This window comes from Phaseolus vulgaris, chromosome 7, assembly GCF_051622355.1.
Source record: "Phaseolus vulgaris cultivar YP4 chromosome 7, ASM5162235v1, whole genome shotgun sequence".
Taxonomy (NCBI): Eukaryota; Viridiplantae; Streptophyta; class Magnoliopsida; order Fabales; family Fabaceae; genus Phaseolus; species Phaseolus vulgaris.
The window spans coordinates 43,542,200-43,561,242 of record NC_143504.1 but is presented as its reverse complement, the minus strand read 5'-3'; the positions used below and the strand labels follow the sequence as shown (position 1 = coordinate 43,561,242).

General features: G+C 33.7%; 1 protein-coding gene and 1 long non-coding RNA gene across 2 annotated transcripts; both read left to right on the top strand.

Moving 5' to 3' along the window:
* Positions 1 to 1,502: 1,502 nt before the first annotated feature.
* Positions 1,503 to 3,853, top strand: LOC137828690 (putative U6 snRNA-associated Sm-like protein LSm4). Its single transcript, XM_068635370.2, has 7 exons — positions 1,503 to 1,657; positions 1,882 to 1,923; positions 2,023 to 2,121; positions 2,215 to 2,292; positions 2,405 to 2,444; positions 2,909 to 3,076; positions 3,628 to 3,853. Exons 1-7 carry the CDS (start codon positions 1,655 to 1,657, stop codon positions 3,648 to 3,650), a joined length of 453 nt encoding a protein of 150 aa, XP_068491471.1. The 5' UTR covers positions 1,503 to 1,654; the 3' UTR covers positions 3,651 to 3,853.
* Positions 3,854 to 6,365: 2,512 nt separating this feature from the next.
* On the top strand, positions 6,366 to 14,741 carry LOC150025929 (uncharacterized). Its single transcript, XR_016522926.1, has 3 exons — positions 6,366 to 6,661; positions 8,116 to 8,358; positions 14,367 to 14,741. It is a non-coding gene; the product is annotated as an uncharacterized LOC150025929 (long non-coding RNA).
* The last annotated feature ends 4,302 nt before the right edge of the window (positions 14,742 to 19,043 follow it).

Below are 19,043 nucleotides of genomic sequence, written 5' to 3'. Positions count from 1 at the left end.
AGTAACCCCTAACATGAAATACGAAAATATATTGTCTTAAGTGTGTGTGCAAGAAATTGCAAGAAATTGATTTTCGGTCATACAAGAGTCACCACAAGAAAAATAACAGGGATCACCCAACAAAAATCACACAAGATCAATGTTTCACTTAATAAACCAATGAATAGAAAATGTATTACCTTTGGTCACCAATAACGCCACCTAACCACCATGAAAAGAGATGCACAAGTCCCCTTACAAACACCCATGACAAGAAGGTGGAAGAGAAAGCTTGAGGAGAAGGTGGAAGAGGATGCTGGAGGAGAAGACCACGACAGTGGAGAAATGAGGAAGAACCGAGAAGAACGGTGCAAGAGAACGTATTAAGCCACAAGTTCTTTTAACCTAAATTCACAATGTAACTTAAACACCCAAATTTTAAATTCTTTTAGAATATTTTCGTAAACCCCACAATAAAAATAAAATATTATTATTTTAGCAACGTGGGCAGTTGTATGATGGAGCAATTCATTTGGAGTTGTCCAAATATCGAAACTCTTTAACATTTATGCTAAAATAATGGTTTGAAACTCTAAAGAGTAAAAAATTCACTTTACAATCCTTTATAATAATATTTTAAATTAAAAAATAAAATAAATACATTTAAAATATTGATTTGTTAAATTGTTAAGTGAATTTTATATTAAAAAAATTGTGTAAGGAGAACAATAATTGGTACCTAACTTCACGTATTTTAGTCTTATTCTATTAAAACAAGACAAAAGAAGAAAGAAGGGAATATGCCTCAAGCTTCTATGCAACTATTTTGAAAGTTTGTTCCTATCGATAAGTTCTTACTTATATAAAAATGTATTGCATACGTTAACACACACAAAAGTAACTAATTAAAACGACTAATTTATTATTTTCTCAATAGTAATAATTGTATTTCCCATAAGCTTTCTTCTCCTACAATTTCTCACCATTTTTTTGAAAAGAAAACAGGATTTGTGTGAATATTTATCATATATAATACAAAAGTTAAAATACTAATTTAATAATTTTCACTCAGTACTTTATCTCTTTTATAGAATCTTTTTCAATTTATATAACATTGTAATTTATAATATATTCTGTCGAGATTTGTCTTAATTTTTAATATAATGATATAAATCAATCGAGGTCAACTTAAATAAAATCAAGTATAATTTTGTTAAAGTTAAAATAACACGAGCGTGGTTAAAAAACAGAATTGTTGGTGCTAAAACAGATAAACTGTATCTTTTTAAGATTTTATCTTCTAAAATGAATCTTGGATAAAAAAATTGAAAATTGAAAATTGAAAATTGAAAATTGAAAAATCAAATATCAATTTCTTTTTCGATTTGTTAACTAATTCAAATTTTGACGTGAATTTCACCCTCGGTGTATTTTTCAACCAATAATTATGTTTCATATGAATTTAATGGAATAAATTTGATTTCTTTTAAGATATAAGATCAAAATAGATATTAAAAATAGATAAATAGGAATAAAAGAGAGTATAAAGAAACTAACCTGTTCATACAAACGAGAGCACTGATTCAAAGTTTTGTGTGAAATCGCAAAGAAACCAAAACAAGTGGCGAGACGAGGCACTGACTGAAACACACCATCTTCAACCACCGATTCCGCCATGGTATTTTTCTCTCTTAAAGTTTCTTGCTTTCAAGAACTAACACTGATAGTGAATGGATACCTAGATCTCGTCAAGTTCATTCCTTTTACTCCGATATATTATTTTTAACCTAAAACCTTAAAACCCAATAGGTTTCAACTCCCCTCAGTCTGTAATCATGGAGACCAATTCCCAATTGGTTACTATTAGGGTTGCATTGTCTCACGATTTTCACTTTCTTGCAGTTGCCCCTTTCCCTTCTCAAGACTGCTCAAGGCCACCCAATGGTGAGTCAATCCCTTTGTTTTATTTTACCCTTTACTTTTAGGGTTATTAACACTTGTGTTAATACTGTTTTATTTGTAACTTGTGACATATTGTAACAGTTGGTGGAACTGAAAAATGGTGAGACTTATAACGGCCATCTGGTTAATTGCGATACATGGATGAACATCCATCTCAGAGAAGTCATCTGCACATCTAAAGTATTCTTCTATTTCCTTTCATTCTCAGTTATCATTTTCTCATCAGTGAATGTCGTTGCATCTTACAATGTTTCTTTGAAATTGGTAACTTAGGATGGAGATAGATTTTGGCGTATGCCCGAGTGCTACATTCGTGGTAATACCATTAAGTACCTTCGGGTTCCTGATGAGGTAAGTTGGGGTGGTTCAATGTTTTTTGTTTATAACTTGTTAGTGAACGTCTGAAGCTCTTAGCCATGCTTACATCTATCCACTAATCTTGCTTCATTGATTGTTGATTTAGGTTATTGACAAAGTCCAGGAAGAAACAAAGAGCCGTACTGGTAAGCCTTGTTTTTTGCAACTATTTGCATGTTCATGTTGGTATTTAAATTGACTGGGTGATCCAAGAGTTTGAGAAAAAGACATGCCGTTATGCTTAAACTAGCTGTTAAGGTTTTCGCGATTACAAGTGTTAGAAATACACGTATAATAATTTTCTTCAGTTGTACATTTAATTTTTCCACCAAATTACCATTTCATTTCATCAACCCCCAAAGCACAATTCAAAAATTGGCTAGTGGTTATGAAGTACCTCAGCGGCTGAATAGTTCTTTTCCTTTGATTATATTTACGGTGCATATGATTTGTCCTTAAGCCTAACAGTTTAAATGTATACTTGTTTCTTTTATAAATCAGGTAACAAATGTTTCATCACTGTGGATAATCTATTGTTGTGCAAATACCATTACTTATTCAGTTAACCAAAAACTAGAAAGTTCTGTGATTGATGTGATGATTTTTTCAGATCGCAAACCCCCTGGTGTGGGACGTGGGAGGGGAAGAGGTAGGGAGGATATCCCCGGAGGACGTCAACCAAAAGGAATTGGGCGTGGCCTTGATGAAGGTGGACCAAAAGGACAAGGAGGAGGTCGAGGCAGGGGTGGTCCGGGTGGAAAGCCAGGTGGAAACAGAGGTAAATCATTCTTTACATTTTGAAATGCAAGTATTCATCTATACCAATTATTCATTGTTTATAACTGTCTATCTCTCAAATTCACCTTGAAATATATTATTGCTTTTGTGCTTTTATTTTCACTTGGATGATCTTCTGTTGGAGCAAACATTTTTTTTAAATGTAAAAAGTAAGTTATTATTGAAGGAGCTTGGAGAGTCTTATTCCTCCTTATTTCTATATGGAAAAGGAATTTGGTGTTACATATTTCAGAGAGGTGTTATAGTTCAATAACTTAAATTTCTAAATTCTGATATATTCCATGTTGTAATTTTGTATGAGACATAGGGCATTACTTTTTTTCTAATGGTTACCCCCCTATTCAAATCTGAGGGGAAGCAGTGACTTCCCTTCATGTTTTTAAAATTATTCCCGAAACAGTGTTTTAATGTGCGTCTTCATCTTTAGGCCACTTTTTCATTTGCATCTGTCTTTACCTTCCATCCAACACATATCCTGTAACAAAGAAACTGTGATTGAATCTCATCCATTGCTTTTTCTTCTTGTTGTAGGTGCAGGGCGAGGTAGAGGTTAATTGGGTAATGATATGGAGAATACAGAAGGACCAGTTGCTGCTTTTAGAGGCAATGGTGCCCATTCTGAACACTTACTGTTTGTGATTTGTGTCCTGTGCATTATTTAATTTTAGGTTTCCAATTATTTTGCTGCATTTATAACAACAAAAATGGTGATATTATAGACCTCACCAAAGCTTCTAATGCAAACATTGTTTTCTAATGCCTTTCTGTTAAAATTGCCTTATATCTAGTGATGAGTAAAATTACAGTCTGTTCTCACATGCCCGTAGCAGTTTAGGCTGCTGATCTTACGTTGCTTTTACAGCAAAACAGGGATGTGATGGAAAATATACAGCATGATTTACTGTTATGTTTGTCTGCATTTCATCACTTATCTCGTATTCGAATCCTCGACTCTTATTTATGTGATTGGTTTGTGTTTTACAATAAACACTGAAAATTAAGCGATCAATAAAATATAAAAGGAAAAAGTTAATAAAAAGAAATGATTGTCAAAGTAATGAAGATTTTTTTATTGGCAATGAAGTAATCCATGACATTGATATTATGATGATTTTTCATAAGTGTTTTTTGCACCATATTGTCACCTCCAAAGTATTATTTAGTTCAAAATACTTTTGGATAGGACTCATCTTGCCCAGGAAGTCACTAAAATAGGCCTTGTTTATTTTATCGCTTAAAATTATTCAAACGTTTTTAATAAAAAAAAAATAGATATATAAATGTACTACCTCAATGATCTTATTTATGAAAAATCAATTTTTTATTAAACATAAATAAATTTTAACTAGTTTTTTTAAATATTTGGACTTTAATTAATGTTTGAGATTAATGTTTTAGTATATTTTTATTTTACGAACAGTTTGGAAAAAATATTTTAAAAAATTATTATTTAAATTTAATAGAGGTAATTGGTTTTCTTACATGAGTTTTTTCCTTAATAGAGGTTGTAATTCCAAAATTGATTCAAATCCTTTCATCATTTTCCCCACTCATGTCTGACGTCTGCCACCCCCCAACAATTCTCTCTTCATATACACTTCCCACTTTCTTCCAAATTACATCAAACTAATACATAACAATTCATAGTTTCTCACTTTCAAGAAAATGTCCTTTTTTGTCATAATTGTTTTTATTTCAAGATATCATATTGTTTTAAAAAAATCGAATTCTATAATATTATTTTCTATATATTTGATACAAAACAAATTGAACTTGATTTTCAGAGATAGAAAATATTCATTATTTTTATCATATTTACTGTGAAAGGTAAGTTTCTTACATTCTCGTAAAAGTGGAAGTTACTTCCTACAATAACTACTTAAGTCCGTTTGGTTCTTCAATAGTTCCATATTCATTTTCTAATTAAATAAGTTTTAATTTTCTTTCTGAAATTCCTAAGGGCTAACTAATATGTTCACGAGAATAATATTTTTGAAAATTTGATTTTTGAGAGTGTAATTTATTCTTTTAACAAACACTCTAAATAAAAAAAGTCAATACAGGATTGACTAGCTAATAAGATGACAAATGAATATGTGAGTAATGTCCGAATCTGTATTTATTTTGAATAAAAAAAATCCACATTGATTGACTATGGGCATTAATATGAGTATTAGTAGCAGAGAATCTCTCTAATACCCTATTTTTAATTTTTAATTAACTATATGGACGAATGAATATCTACCTATTCTTATATTTATCTTAATATTCATCGTTCTTGTTTTAAATTATTAAAATATTTTTAATTTAGGTAACTTAAAAAACTTACATAATTTTTTCTTTTATTCTTAGCTGGGTATCTTCTTTTTGTTTCTGTAGATAATACATTTACACTTTTGCTCTTTTCTATAATTATTTGATCTTTATTCAACAATTATTTAATATTTTTATTTGATATTTATCAATTATAATTTATATTTTCATGTTTGATATTAAAAATAGTATATGTCTTTTTTTATATTAAATACTTGATAATATCAAAATTTTTATTAATATTTTTATTTTTTATAAAAAAATATTTAATTAATATTGAAATAAATAGAAAATCAGTTACATATACATGTATACAGAAATGGGAATGAGACAAAAAAGTTGAAATGCAACTAGATGAAGATGAGAATAAAATTTATTTTAAGGATGAGATAATCAGTCCGACATCCATCCATTGTCATCCCCAAAGAAATGTAAAAAAAAAAAAAAAAAAAAAAAAAAAAAAAAAAAAAGTTAGCCTAATGGATAATCCAAATAAAATTTGCATCATTAACACAATACACATAAAATTAATCCCATAAAAATTAAATTGAAATAAGTTATATTACAGAAATATAAGTTGAAATAATTTTTTTTAATTCCATAAATTTGAATAGAGAACATAAATATTTAAAATCAATATTCTAAATAATTTTTCAATTATTGATGATTAAAATCAATATTCTAAATAATTTTTCAATAATTCTTCATCATTAACTATTATTTTTAAAAAAAATATTAAAATATTTTTAAGAAAAATTGAAATTAAATTCTAAAGAATAAAATTTTGAAATTTGATATGATATGTATGCTATAAAAAGTCTCTACAAATATAAATATTATATGATATTCAAAATACTCATCTATTATCCACATGTATCTATCAAAATACTGCATTTATATAAAGAGTGTGATAGTTGACACCGTTTGACAAGTCATTCCCACTTAACAAAAGTTGATGTGGCAAAAATATGGCAAGTTTAATAATTTAATATTTTGGTGTGGGATTGTGTATTTTTTGGAAGAAAATCGATTTTGAATTTCAATTTTTTCATTCCTGCTCTGTTTCACTTTCTTTCTTCCTGTTGCCTCATTTGTAGGTTTTCTATTTTATCGTTCTTCTATTTGTTGCTTTTCGTTGTCTTTGTTGCCATTTGTGTGTGGTGTGGTTCGTTTGAAGGTTGGTATTGGAAGGATTGTTGGCTGAGACGGTGGAGGCAATAAAATCGTGGAAGACTTGTTCGTTAAAATCAAGGTAAATTTTTTGGTTGAAATGAAGGTTGATATTAGGTTTTTTTTTTTCGTTTTAGGGTGGTGAACTTCGTTGGTGGATTTGGAAGAGTTGTGTGTGTTTAGTTGGGGTGGAAATTCTAGTGTGAATTTGTTGAAGCAATGGTTCTATTTTTTGAGTGATTTTGGATTGGTGACTGTTTTTGGGAGTGGTTGTGGATTGGAGAGTGATTATGGGTTCGTGATTGGTTCTGGTTTCGTCTAGGTTTTGTGTTGATGAATGATTGTAGATTTGTCAGCAAAATACCCTTTTCCATAGTGTTGTCAAACGAACATAATTCTTATATCAATAACAAATTTTATCCACAGAATCTGCTCTCAATCGAGAATCAAATAAAACTATCAATAGTCAAAACCTACATTTTTATAAAATCAACTTTGACACTCAATCAATTTTTCTCACTTCTATCATCCAACCAAACACTCTTGATCAAGTCATTTTTCTTAAGCTCTATGTGAGCTTGATTGAGTTGAGATCCCCAAGTAAACTCTACAACCAAAGTACAAGCAGATAAAATGATCGAAAACTTGAAGTCATTGAAAAGATTATGGAAAGAAACAAGCCTTTAGATTCACCCCCAGGATTAACTATTTTTTAACTCATATAATTAATAATTTCCCATCATATAAATAGAACAATGTCAATTATAAACATGTAGCTTATGATATTAATATAGATTTAAACAACAATTTCACCGTATAATTTTAAAGTAACTCCGAATGCAACTGAAGTTGATAAAAATATAGAAAGAGTATTCATTTGATGTTTAAATGACACGGGGTAATGTTTCCACACACAAAAGAAGAACAATATAAATAATGTCTCCATTTAAACAACTTTCAGCTGACTTCATAATCTGACCGAAAATATCACTGCGCATTTGTAAGGCTTCTGAGTTCAAGATTTTGATGTGTGCAAGGATATTACGTGCTAGCTGCAACTTTCTCTCTGGTGTTATTGCCAGCATCTTCTCCTTCAACAGTAGAAGCTCCCTCCTTATTGTTAATATCTTGTTTTCCAGGCTCTCATAGTTCTATCCCTTTACAATTAGCAAATTTATAACTGGAGGCTCTATCAATAAGACTAATATTGATTCTGAGTAGTTTAATGGATGCATTATTGCTAGTAAATTTTATTCCTCCATCACTTATCACGCATTTTGTTATATTACTTGTGTAAGTCAAAATTCTCTAATTCCATAGCATATGCCACTCTTACAGCAATGACCACAAGCCCAATAGACATAAGGCCCAACCAACGTGGATGAAAGATTATAGGTTGATTCTCCTGCACCCAATTAATTTAGACTGACACCTAATTGTGTATCCGAAAATAGTAAAATGTCCTTAATAAAATTGAAATTAAGTTAAGTGAAATCTGCACCCAATCACAGCACTCAACCCCCTTCATTTTCACAGGCAATGCAGTAGCCGCCACCGCCTCCTTCGTTTTTGTTTTCGCAGCACTCTACCCAGGAGCCACCGTCGTTTTCTCATTCTCCTGTTCGCATTTCTCCTCTGAGGCAGCGAAAACTTCACTTGAATGAGCCCTTCAACAAACACAAACCTAGGAGCGAAGGACGTCCATTGTTGTGGTCACTGAGGCATCGTCTGTGAGGGAGTTTGAAAGCGACAGAGAACAAAGCCACCAAAGAAGACAAGGTGAGTTTTAACATGTCCTGTGCGTTCCGCATACTTTTATGCGGAAGTGATTTATGTGCTTCGGATGGTTTCATCCGTAAGGTTGTGTGTATACTTTCACATCCCCATATTCAAAAACACATTTAACTCTTTTGGATATGTACATCCGAAATACAAAACCCTATTCCGGATGATGATATCCGTAAGCCATTTTCCTTCTACGGACATGGGCGTCCGAAAGCTTCAACTGCAAATGTTAAATAAGACAAAGGCAAAATGGGGTTTTAAAATGTTTGTCGGGTGCAGGAAGCAATTGATTGGGTGCAGGAAGTAATTTATATTGTGTAATAGGTCATGCTAGTTTTCGTAATTTAAGTTTGTAATAGGGAATCGGGGCCCATCTACGTGTATCAGCCCAAAACATCACCTATTTAGGTGATGCCAACCATGAATAAATTAGGAATGAAGTATTCTCTAACCCTAGATAGTGTCCTTTCTTGAGAATTTAGTACCATAAGCCTAACATTGGTGCTTTCGTTTGGCGTCCTCCATGCCTCCCAAACCTTAATCTAAAGACCTTGAGGAAATCCTCCAAGTCATCCAGCAACGTCTCTCAACTATACAAGCTCAAATGGAGGTCACTGAAACCAGACAGACGAATATAGAAGTCAGGAATGAATTTCTGCAATCATCACTCACATCTGTAATAGACCAGGTTTCCTTTCTCCCACCTCCTAATTTTTTCCAGCATATTTTTACACAGGATTAATCCCACACTCATCCCCTGCCATTACCCATCTTAAGACCATCTAAACTACAACTTACATTTTTTGAAGTCACGAACCTTTTGGACCGGTTATTTCAAGTTGACCGATATTTCACGTTCTACCAAATTCCCTTAGAACAAAGATTATCCAAGGCTCCCTTTCACATGAAAGGGGAGACTCTTAGCTGGTTTAAGTGGATGCATCAAAACAACCTCCTCACTGGTTGACCTTCTTTTACCCGTGCCTTAGAACTCCGTTTTTTGTCCATCTTCCTACACCAATCATCAAGCATAACTATTCAAATTGCAGCAACACTCTTCGATTGCAGAATATTAGGCCAGATTCGAAAAAATATGTAATTGTGTTAAAGGCTTGTCTGCTGAACCATATTAAATTGTTTCACCTCAAGCCTCCACCCAAAGATTCGTAGGGAACTAGCTATACTTAACCCTTACTCCATATCCCACGTCATTGGCCTAGCCAAACTCATTGAGGACAAAATAAAGGACTCCAAAACCCAAATCCTTTTGTTCCACCAACTTTACCATGTCTCAGAACCACACCACTAATACCATTCGCCATTTTGCCAACCCTCCAACGGTCATAGCTACACAAAACAATAGTGATAGTTCCATTACCCACCACGTACCACATCCCACTCTGATTCCTTCCACAACCCCTAAACTACCCATTAAACTCCTCACAATTGAACAACTTCGGGAAAGGAGAGCATTGGGGTTATGTTATAACTGTGATGAGAAATTCTATCTAGGCCACAAATGCTCCACCTCCAAATTTTTGCTACTCCTTGACAACCTAGATTATCCTCTAGAATCCTTTGATGACACGATGACACCATCGAACCAACCCACATTGAGGGCATGATCCATTTCCATCACTCGCCAGAAACCCTTAATGACAACCTTTTACCACAAACCCTAAGATTCACTAGTCTAATTCAAAGCCTCTCAGTCACAATATTAATCGATTCAGGTAGCTCCCACAATATTCTACAATCCTTATTGTCCACTTCCACCATCTACCCATTTCTCCCAACCCCCCTTTTACAGTCATGGTAGGAAACAAAGTCGTTATCAAATGCCAAGGCATCTGCCCCTCAATAGATATAACTCCCCAAAACACTACGTTCACAATTCCCCTATACCTTCTCCCAATTGAAGGCGCATATGTTGTTTTAGGAATTGAATGGTTACACACCTAGGGCCCTGTTATAGCTGACTTCTCTATTTCCAGCATAGCCTTCAACCACCTAAATCAACCGATCATCGTAAAAGCCACCACAACCACCACACCAACCCAAGCCACCTATCATCTATTCTGCCAACTCATCTCCATAAAATCCATGGCATCCCTCCATGTATTATCCATTGGCACACCCTCCCACTCCTCCATTCCTTTAGAAATCAGCTTACAAACGTCATCCTCTCCTTTATACTCTTTTCCATTCTCAATCCAATCCATTCTACTCCAACATCCAACCATCTTCCACAATCGCTGAGGTCTACCACCTCCTCGCCCACACGACCACCACATTCCCCTTTTCCCTAACACTTCCCCCATCATTGTTAAGCCCTATTGGTACCCTCATTCACAAAAGAACACCATATTTATCCTCATTCAAGAAATGCTCCAAGAAGGAATTATTGAACCCTGCACAAGCCCATTCTCCTCTCCATCCTCTTAATAGAAAAAAAGATGGTACATGGAGGTTTTTGCATAGATTACAGAGTCTTAAATACAATCATCATTCGTGACCGCTTTTCCATACGTACCATTGATGAATTGCTAGATGAATTAGGCTCAACTACTATTTTCACTAAGATTGATGTATACTCTGGATACCACCAATTCGGCTCACCCCACAAGACACACACAAAACAACTTTTGGAACCATGGATGGACACTACGAATTTCTAGTGATTCCATCTGGATTGACAAAAATGCACCATCAACATTTCAAACAACTATAAATGATCTTATAATACCAAAGTCATTCAGAGCTTATTTTGGATTTATTAGAAAAACATCAATTTTTTGCTAAGTTGTTTAAATGCAGTTTTGCTACCACACAAGTTAGCTATTTGGGTCACCTAATTTCACCTACAGGTATGACACTTGATTCACAAAAAAATCGAAGTAATAACAGAATGGTTGCAGCTACGTTCTCCCACAAATTTTAGAGCTTTTCTCGGCGTCATCGAATTTTACAGAAAATTCGTACAACGTTATACCACTCTTGCCTCTCCACTCACCAATTTTCTACAAAACAAATAGTTTACATGGACACCAACGACACAACAGGCCTTTAGAACATTACAAATAAAAATAGTAAAAATAACTACACTACGACTTCCAACAATCCTTCACAATGGAGACAGATGCCTTTGTTGTCGCTGTAGGGACTATCCTCAACCAGACCAACCTCCCCATCCCCTTCTTCAACAAAAAGATGTCTCCTCACCTCCAAGCAACATCAATTTATGTTCAAGAAATGTATGTCATTACAAAAGTAATTAAAGTGGCGTCAGTATTTATTAGGCACTACATTTACCATTTATACTGACCAAAAAAAGTCTCAACATCCTTTTATCTCAAACAATTCAAACCCCAAAACAACAAAAATGATCTGTTAAACTACAAGGGTGTGACTTTCAAATAGTGTACAAACCTGGCAAAACCAATGTAGTGGTTGATGCCCTTTCCCAACATGAATCGTTGTCCAAGTCGTGTTATTCGTCATCTCTTCCCCCATACCCACAATCCTCCAAGAGCTCAAATAGTATTTTCCCACCATTGACGACCTCCACATAATTCAGCAGTACACCCATAACCAGCCAACACCATCATTATTCCATATGCGTAAAGGACTATTGTTCTTTCATAATCAAATTTTTCTCCAGATGCTAAGGGTTTTTGAAAACAAATTCTCCGCGAATGTCATGAATCCTCCACAACAGGGCACTCACGTTTAAAACCCACCATGGCAAGAGTCGCAACCTCATTTTATTGTCCAGGATGGACCCGTGACGTTAAAACCTTTGTTTAACATTGCTTCACGTGCCAACGAAGCAAATACCTTCCAAAAAAACCCAACAAATTACTCCAACCGTTGCCAACACCAACACAAGTTTGGGAAGATTTAACCATGGATTTCATCACCCAGTTACCTTCTTTAGCAGAGCACACAATGATCTGGGTCATATGTGACCGCCTAAAAAAATATGCACATTTCCTCACGCTTCCAACTCACTACAAAGCTCAGGGCATTGTTCGTAGATTCTCCAGTGAGATCTTCCGCCTTCATGGACTCCCAAATTCTCTAATCTCCTACCACGATCCCATCTTCATTAGCAATTTTTAGTGAAACCTGTTTCAAGCCTAAGGAGCCACTCTCAAATTCAATTCATCATATCACCTAGACAAATGGTCAGACAAAAGTTTTAAATAGGGGATTAGAATCATGCCTTCATTGTTTTACCAGTGAGCAACCCAACTCCTGGTATCAGTTCCTCCACCTCAAAGAACTATGGTACAATACATCACACCACTCTGCCATTGGAACATCCCCATTCACGGCGCTCTACAGTCGTCTACCACCATCCACCTTAGGCTTACTCCACACCCTGCAGTTAGGGATTAGTTTTTTATATGCTCAACCAAGACAACCACATTTTGCACGAACTAAAGCGACACCTCCAACGCACGCAAAAATGAATGCGCGATCAAGCATATCACCACCGCTTTAACGTGTCATTCAACACCCACTGGGTGTGGCTCCGCCTCCAGCTGTATCACCAACACTTTGTTGAACGACGATCATTCCCTAAGCTCGCGACACTACTCCGAACTTTATCAAATCCTCTGCCGTATAGACATGATAGTATACAAACTACGACTGCTAGTGACTTCAAAAATCCACCCCGTTTTTCATGTTTCTTTGTTGCGACTCTTCAAAGGCTCACCACCCTTCACACCTTTCCAGCTCAAACTCCAACTCTCTGCCCATCAAAAAGCAACCAAACCCCTCTCACCAAACTCCCTAACAACACCTCCCTAATCCACCAATACACACCAGCCACATCAAAAGGCTCATGTTCCTCACTCCCTCGAGCCACTCAATCCACCAATGTTCCAGAACACTCCTTCCACACAATTCACTAACCCTAATATTCTCAATGAGGACCCACAAACCACAAGCCTAACCCAAGTCCATCAATCTCCCCACTTTGATGACAAAGTATCTTCCCAAGAGGATGGTGTTGTTACAACAAGGACCAACAATGACCATAGGCCCAATAGACATAAGGCCCAACCAGCATGGATGAAATATTATATTGTGTACTTTATTTTCCTCAATAACACTTATTTGTGTCATGGTGAGATTAATTATGTGGTGAATGAATTCTCAGCATGACACAAATCAATGTTATTAAGGGAAATAAAGTTAAAAAAGTGTTACTATGAGAAATAATACCCCAATTATTGCTATCGAGAAAAAAAGTCCCAACTTAACCTCATAGAGGTTGTCATGAGCACCAACATTATTAGAAAGATGAAAAACGCCATCAGGGGTAAGGTAAACTTTTGCGTTTGTCGAATCTGGCAACTAAACCGTGAGATAGACCTCATCTAACCTCTAAACCCACTTTACCTTAGGATGACAATTGTGTCATAGTGAAGTTAATAAATACATATATAACATTAACATTGTTATTTTAAAAAATGAATGTGCCACACAGAACAAACAATGTGAACATTAAGCAGTGACACGTGATTGATAAAAGAAAAAAAAATGAGGAATAACGAATTGTCTAGTACCTTATGTTTGGTTGAGAGAAGTGGATTTGGACCCTAGATGTCTTCCTCGTTTCCAACTGTCTACTCCCAAATCCAACCATAGTTATTCTTTTTTTCGGATTTTGAATTTGAGGATATTTGTTTAAGAACTTTCTTTTTTAATTCTTTTTCTTTGTTTTAGGAGCCACACAAATGTTACACAAGTTTCCCAAAAAAGTTGTTCTCACTATACTTACAAATTTTGGAGTTTCTTCTTACACCTCTATGTTTTTCTTTCTGCACCCACACAATGTTTTGCAAAGACAAAATTATCCTTATTATTTTCTAAAACCATAAAATACATTATCCACGCTCTTTCTTCTTCTTCCTTACACACACCACAAACCTACATTTCCTACACTTCTTGGCCTTTATTTATGCACGACGAATCATCTCATTGCACAGGAATCATGAGGAATATTTTGCTTGGTGGTGGTTCAATAGTGTCTTCGGCGACTTGGTGGTGTCTCTTCTTCTCCTTCCTATTATTTTTGTTTTCCAGAATCGTAATTTCGTAACATAGTCCTAGATTGAGTCATCCAAAAATTTCCTGGATGAGTATGTCCAGAAGTTATCCAGATTAAAATGCATTTTGAACCAATTCGTAAGCCAAAAATTGCATTCCGGTTCCACCAATTCGCAACTGAAAAATTGCTTCCGGACACAACAATTTATAAGTCAAAAAATTGCTTATGGAACACCCCCTCATCAAGAAAACATAAAGTTTTACTTACGAAATGACCAATCCATAGATTATATTTTCACTTCCAAATTGATCCATCCATAGCTCAATCTCAAATCCCAATTTTCAAAAATCTAAAAATACCATAAATATCCAACCTCTTAAAAAAAACTCAGTTGTTACCTCTAAAAGCTATCTAATAGTTTGGCAACGCTATCCACTCCTCTATCTTGCTCCGTGCAACTAAAATGAGTCTCCACCGACGTCACTGATGAACGAAGAAGAAGAACAGTGACAAAGAAACTCAAATAAAAGGACACAACTAGTTTAAGAATTTTAAAAATTGTAAGGATGCAGGAAGAAAAACGTAAGATACATTAAAAAAAACTCTCTACAAATTGAAGCACATAAGTCACAGCATGGCCCGGATATTAAACTGTCAATGAAAGACTCTTATTTAATATTTTTTTTAAAATAAAGCTTTCATGTGACTCTTATCTTATATATCCATAAGGAATTTAACCATTTATCATTTCAAATATTTTGTTGTTCTAAAATGATAAATTAAAAATATTGAAGAGATCATTTAAAATAAATTTAATTTTTTTTTCAATTCTTTAATTTTTTTTAAATATTTTATTTGAACAAACAGTTTTCGTTTACTGAATTTTCGTTTTTTTATTTATTTAGATAAAGTATTTTAATTACTATTAAATATAAAAAATATTTAAATATTAAAAAACTATTAATAATTACAAATAAAGTATTAATAATTATTTTAACCAATATTGGTTTATATTCACATCAATCGGAATTGTTTTTAATTAATATTAACTATAATTATTTAAGCTAATATAAATTAAAATTATTTTAATAGTATTTTTTGTTGAGAAATTTTTGCCAACTTTAATAAAAAAAATTAATTTTCTTTTTAGTTAGAAAAAAAATCACAAAAAACTATTGTAAAAGAAATAACATTGACGTTGATGACAAATTTTGTTTAATAATTGCATATATCAGGGGGAAAAATCCATAAGAGATGTCAATTGAAAAAAAATTATTTACATTCCTCAAAAACTAGTCTTCCTCACATTGGTAAAAAAAAACTCTAGCTAATATAAAAAAATAAAAATTACTAGCACAAAATGTATAAACACTAAAAAAAAGAGTTTTATTATCGTGGACAAAAAACGGAGGCTAAGTATGAAAAACCTACACAAAAGGGTGATTATCGTTGGCATAGCGTTAATAAGAATTTTGAAGCTAATATACTTGACGTAAAGATATATTGACGGGTGTGGGCGACACATGGCGGGTGTTTTTTGCGTACGTGAAGCGTGGGCTTAGCCTATAAGGAGTTTAGAAATTTATAAAAAATTGTGAGTTTGACCCACGCTAAGCCCACACAAAATTATATTAACGTGGACCAAACCTTCAAAATGTCCAAGTAGTTATAAAAAATTGTGAGTTTGACCCACGTTAAGCCTTAAAATGTTCAAGTAGAGTGAGTTTAGGTACGAGGGACACACAATAAGCGTATGCTAAGCCTTCATGTTGGCCACAAATTAGCGTGGACTTAGCCTTCAAAATATTCAAAATATTTTTTATATTTTTTATTTGAAAAAGTGTAGGCTTAGCCTACAAGCACACAAAGAATTTCAATTTGAAATATATTTTTATTAGAATAAATCAATTTTAAAAAGAAAACTATTTTTTTATTAAAATAAATCAAATTTATATTACTCTACTTCTCTTTTTCTTATTGAATTTATCCTATTTTTTACCTATTTCATTTTTTTCAATATAATTATTCAAGATAAAATTATTTTAGGAAGCAATCTAATATGAAGAAATGTTTTTCTTACTAAACAAATTTTATTTATAACTTTTTCTTTATACTTTTTACTTGTCTTGAAAATTGAATATTGTTTTTAAAATGAGCAAGAAAAAATATTTTTTTAATAGGAACAAGGAAAAGAACAAGAAAAATTATTTTCTAATACAATGCCCACGATAATAAACTTGGAATTTTGTACAAAAATACAAAGGTAGAAACGTGATATTTGTGGTTTTTGATTGAAGATATTTTGATTGAAATTGAACTAAAGTTACTTTAATTAACTAAGGTTGAGCTGGTAGATACCAAGACAAGCTTACTTTCACTCTCTTCAAAATACCAAGAAAAACAGAAAACACGCTTTAAAAAACAGAAGTTGAGTTATATAAGGTTCCAAGAAACTTCTACTTTCTGATCATGTCAACCTAGAGAAGTTAAATCTTAAACAGTTTGAAACCTTTCTTGTTTTAACATAACAAGAAAGAGCCTAAAACTAAAAAGATCATCTACATAACAGATGACTACAAACATTCCCAAAGAACAAGGACACACACTCAAACAAACTATGCTTAACACCCTGCTACTAAACCTAAAAACAACAGTGCCCAGGCTCCAAAAAGAACATCAAAAACACTTTAACTGCAGCAAAAACAGCATCAAAACAGCACCAAAACTGCAGCATAAACCAACATTTATACAGCATAAAACCAGCTAAAAACAGTACTAAAACTGTAGCAGAAAACCAGCATTTGCACATCATAAAACCAACACCAAAACTGCAGTAGAAAACCAACATTTATACAACATAAAACCAACAAAAAAGCAGTACCAAACATCGACCTCTACTCTTGCCAGAAACTGTAATTAATTTAGCTAACTAAACAAAATTTTCCTCCTCACATAAGCATTTCTAAGAAAGTTTATGTTCCATCAGCCCCCAATAAACACTAGTTTCCTTACAGACATCACCAGTAAAAAATGTGGTCATGGGCAACACAACCACTCCCCCAACTTCTAAAGTTCACTTATAACACTAGATTTATCTCCACTACATCTTGTAAATTTTCTTTTCATCTTTCCTACCAGTATTACCCAACTGAAAACATAAAAATAGGTTGAAAGAGTTGCTTGTCAATTTTGACCTTTCCCAAGACATAATCATTGTTAACCGTGCAAAGCATTTCTTATCCTCAAAGGGAGGAACTAAGTTAGAAAGCAATAAAATATGAGAAACTATATGTAATTTTAATGGAAGAGTAATTTTGTCATTTGAACATAATTTCTATCATATCTTACCATTATTTGGTCCATGTTGAATACAGGAAAAGGTAACATAATTTAGTTATCTAATTATCTAAGGTGCACCAAACATTTGACTAGCTTAAGCTTATCAAGCTTGGATTCTATCATATTCATATCGTAAGTTGTTTTTATCCCAGTATCATCCTATCATATCTTGAACACCAAACAAACCTTAACAACATTATACCACATGTAGATAATTAATAATCCACAAAAAATATGTAACAGGAGACCAACAAAAAGTTACCTTGGAGAACAAGGTATCCCGTGCTTTAGCAGACACTCGTTTCATTGAGGTAACCTTTGAAACTGGGATTTTCCCATGTGAGCATTGGACAAACAAGTTTTCAAGAGGACTGCATATACCTTGCAAAGTAAGCTTCCTATAAAATACTAATACATCAATTAACCTGACTTTAATAATTGTTTGAAAGGAAAAGCACTAACACTGGAATAATGTTGTCAGCCCACTGGCGAAGCCATTCGCTAGAAATCCAATAAAATGGTTTTTCCAGTGGTTGAACAGGAGCTTCAGCTAAAACAGATCGAACCTCCTGTCTCCTTCCAGTAATACGACCCAATTCCAACTCTTTCTTGTTATTGTACTCTTGACAGGCTTCATCATATGAGGCATTGAAATTTTGAATCTCATTACAAAGATGAGATGCAAAAGAAGCACCATTTTGCAAAGCAACTTCCACACCCTCTCTTTCATCATGCTTAGCACCACAAATTACACTCCCAATTTCACCAACATTTTTTGTATGTTTAAGATGGTACATCAACATGTACGCATCACTAGACAAAAATGTCTCCACAAGTGAAGATTTTGAATGAAAGGCATGCAAACCATTTCCATTACTGTCAGCTACTATCACTTGAGAACAATTAGAATGAATTGCATCAGTCTTGATGGATTTAGAGGTAGAATTTGAAACCCTTCGCCAAATGGATGACAACCCAAATTAGTAACATGCTCATCATCAAATTCCCACCATTGCCTAATGTTTACATCCTTAATATGAGCAATTTAATGACCACTATTAGCACCAGTTCCCTTGTGAATCAGTACAGCTGACAAGTCATACACCAAGTCGAACTGAGACAGCTCAGACATTCTATGTCGCATATCAAGTTCAGCAGGAAACGAGAAAGCATAAGAAATTTTCTTCTTTGTTGTAGTTTGTCAACACAAATAATACACAAATATACTATCAGAACACAAATGAATGGTAAAGAAAATCAAACATTGCAACATATA

What these genes read in the sequence shown, in the direction of transcription:
- LOC137828690 (XM_068635370.2), top strand. An exon ending in CTGCTCAAGGCCACCCAATG is followed by an intron (nt 1,924 to 2,022) that starts GTGAGTCAATCC and finishes ATATTGTAACAG; the next exon opens with TTGGTGGAACTGAAAAATGG. An exon ending in AGAAACAAAGAGCCGTACTG is followed by an intron (nt 2,445 to 2,908) that starts GTAAGCCTTGTT and finishes TGATTTTTTCAG; the next exon opens with ATCGCAAACCCCCTGGTGTG.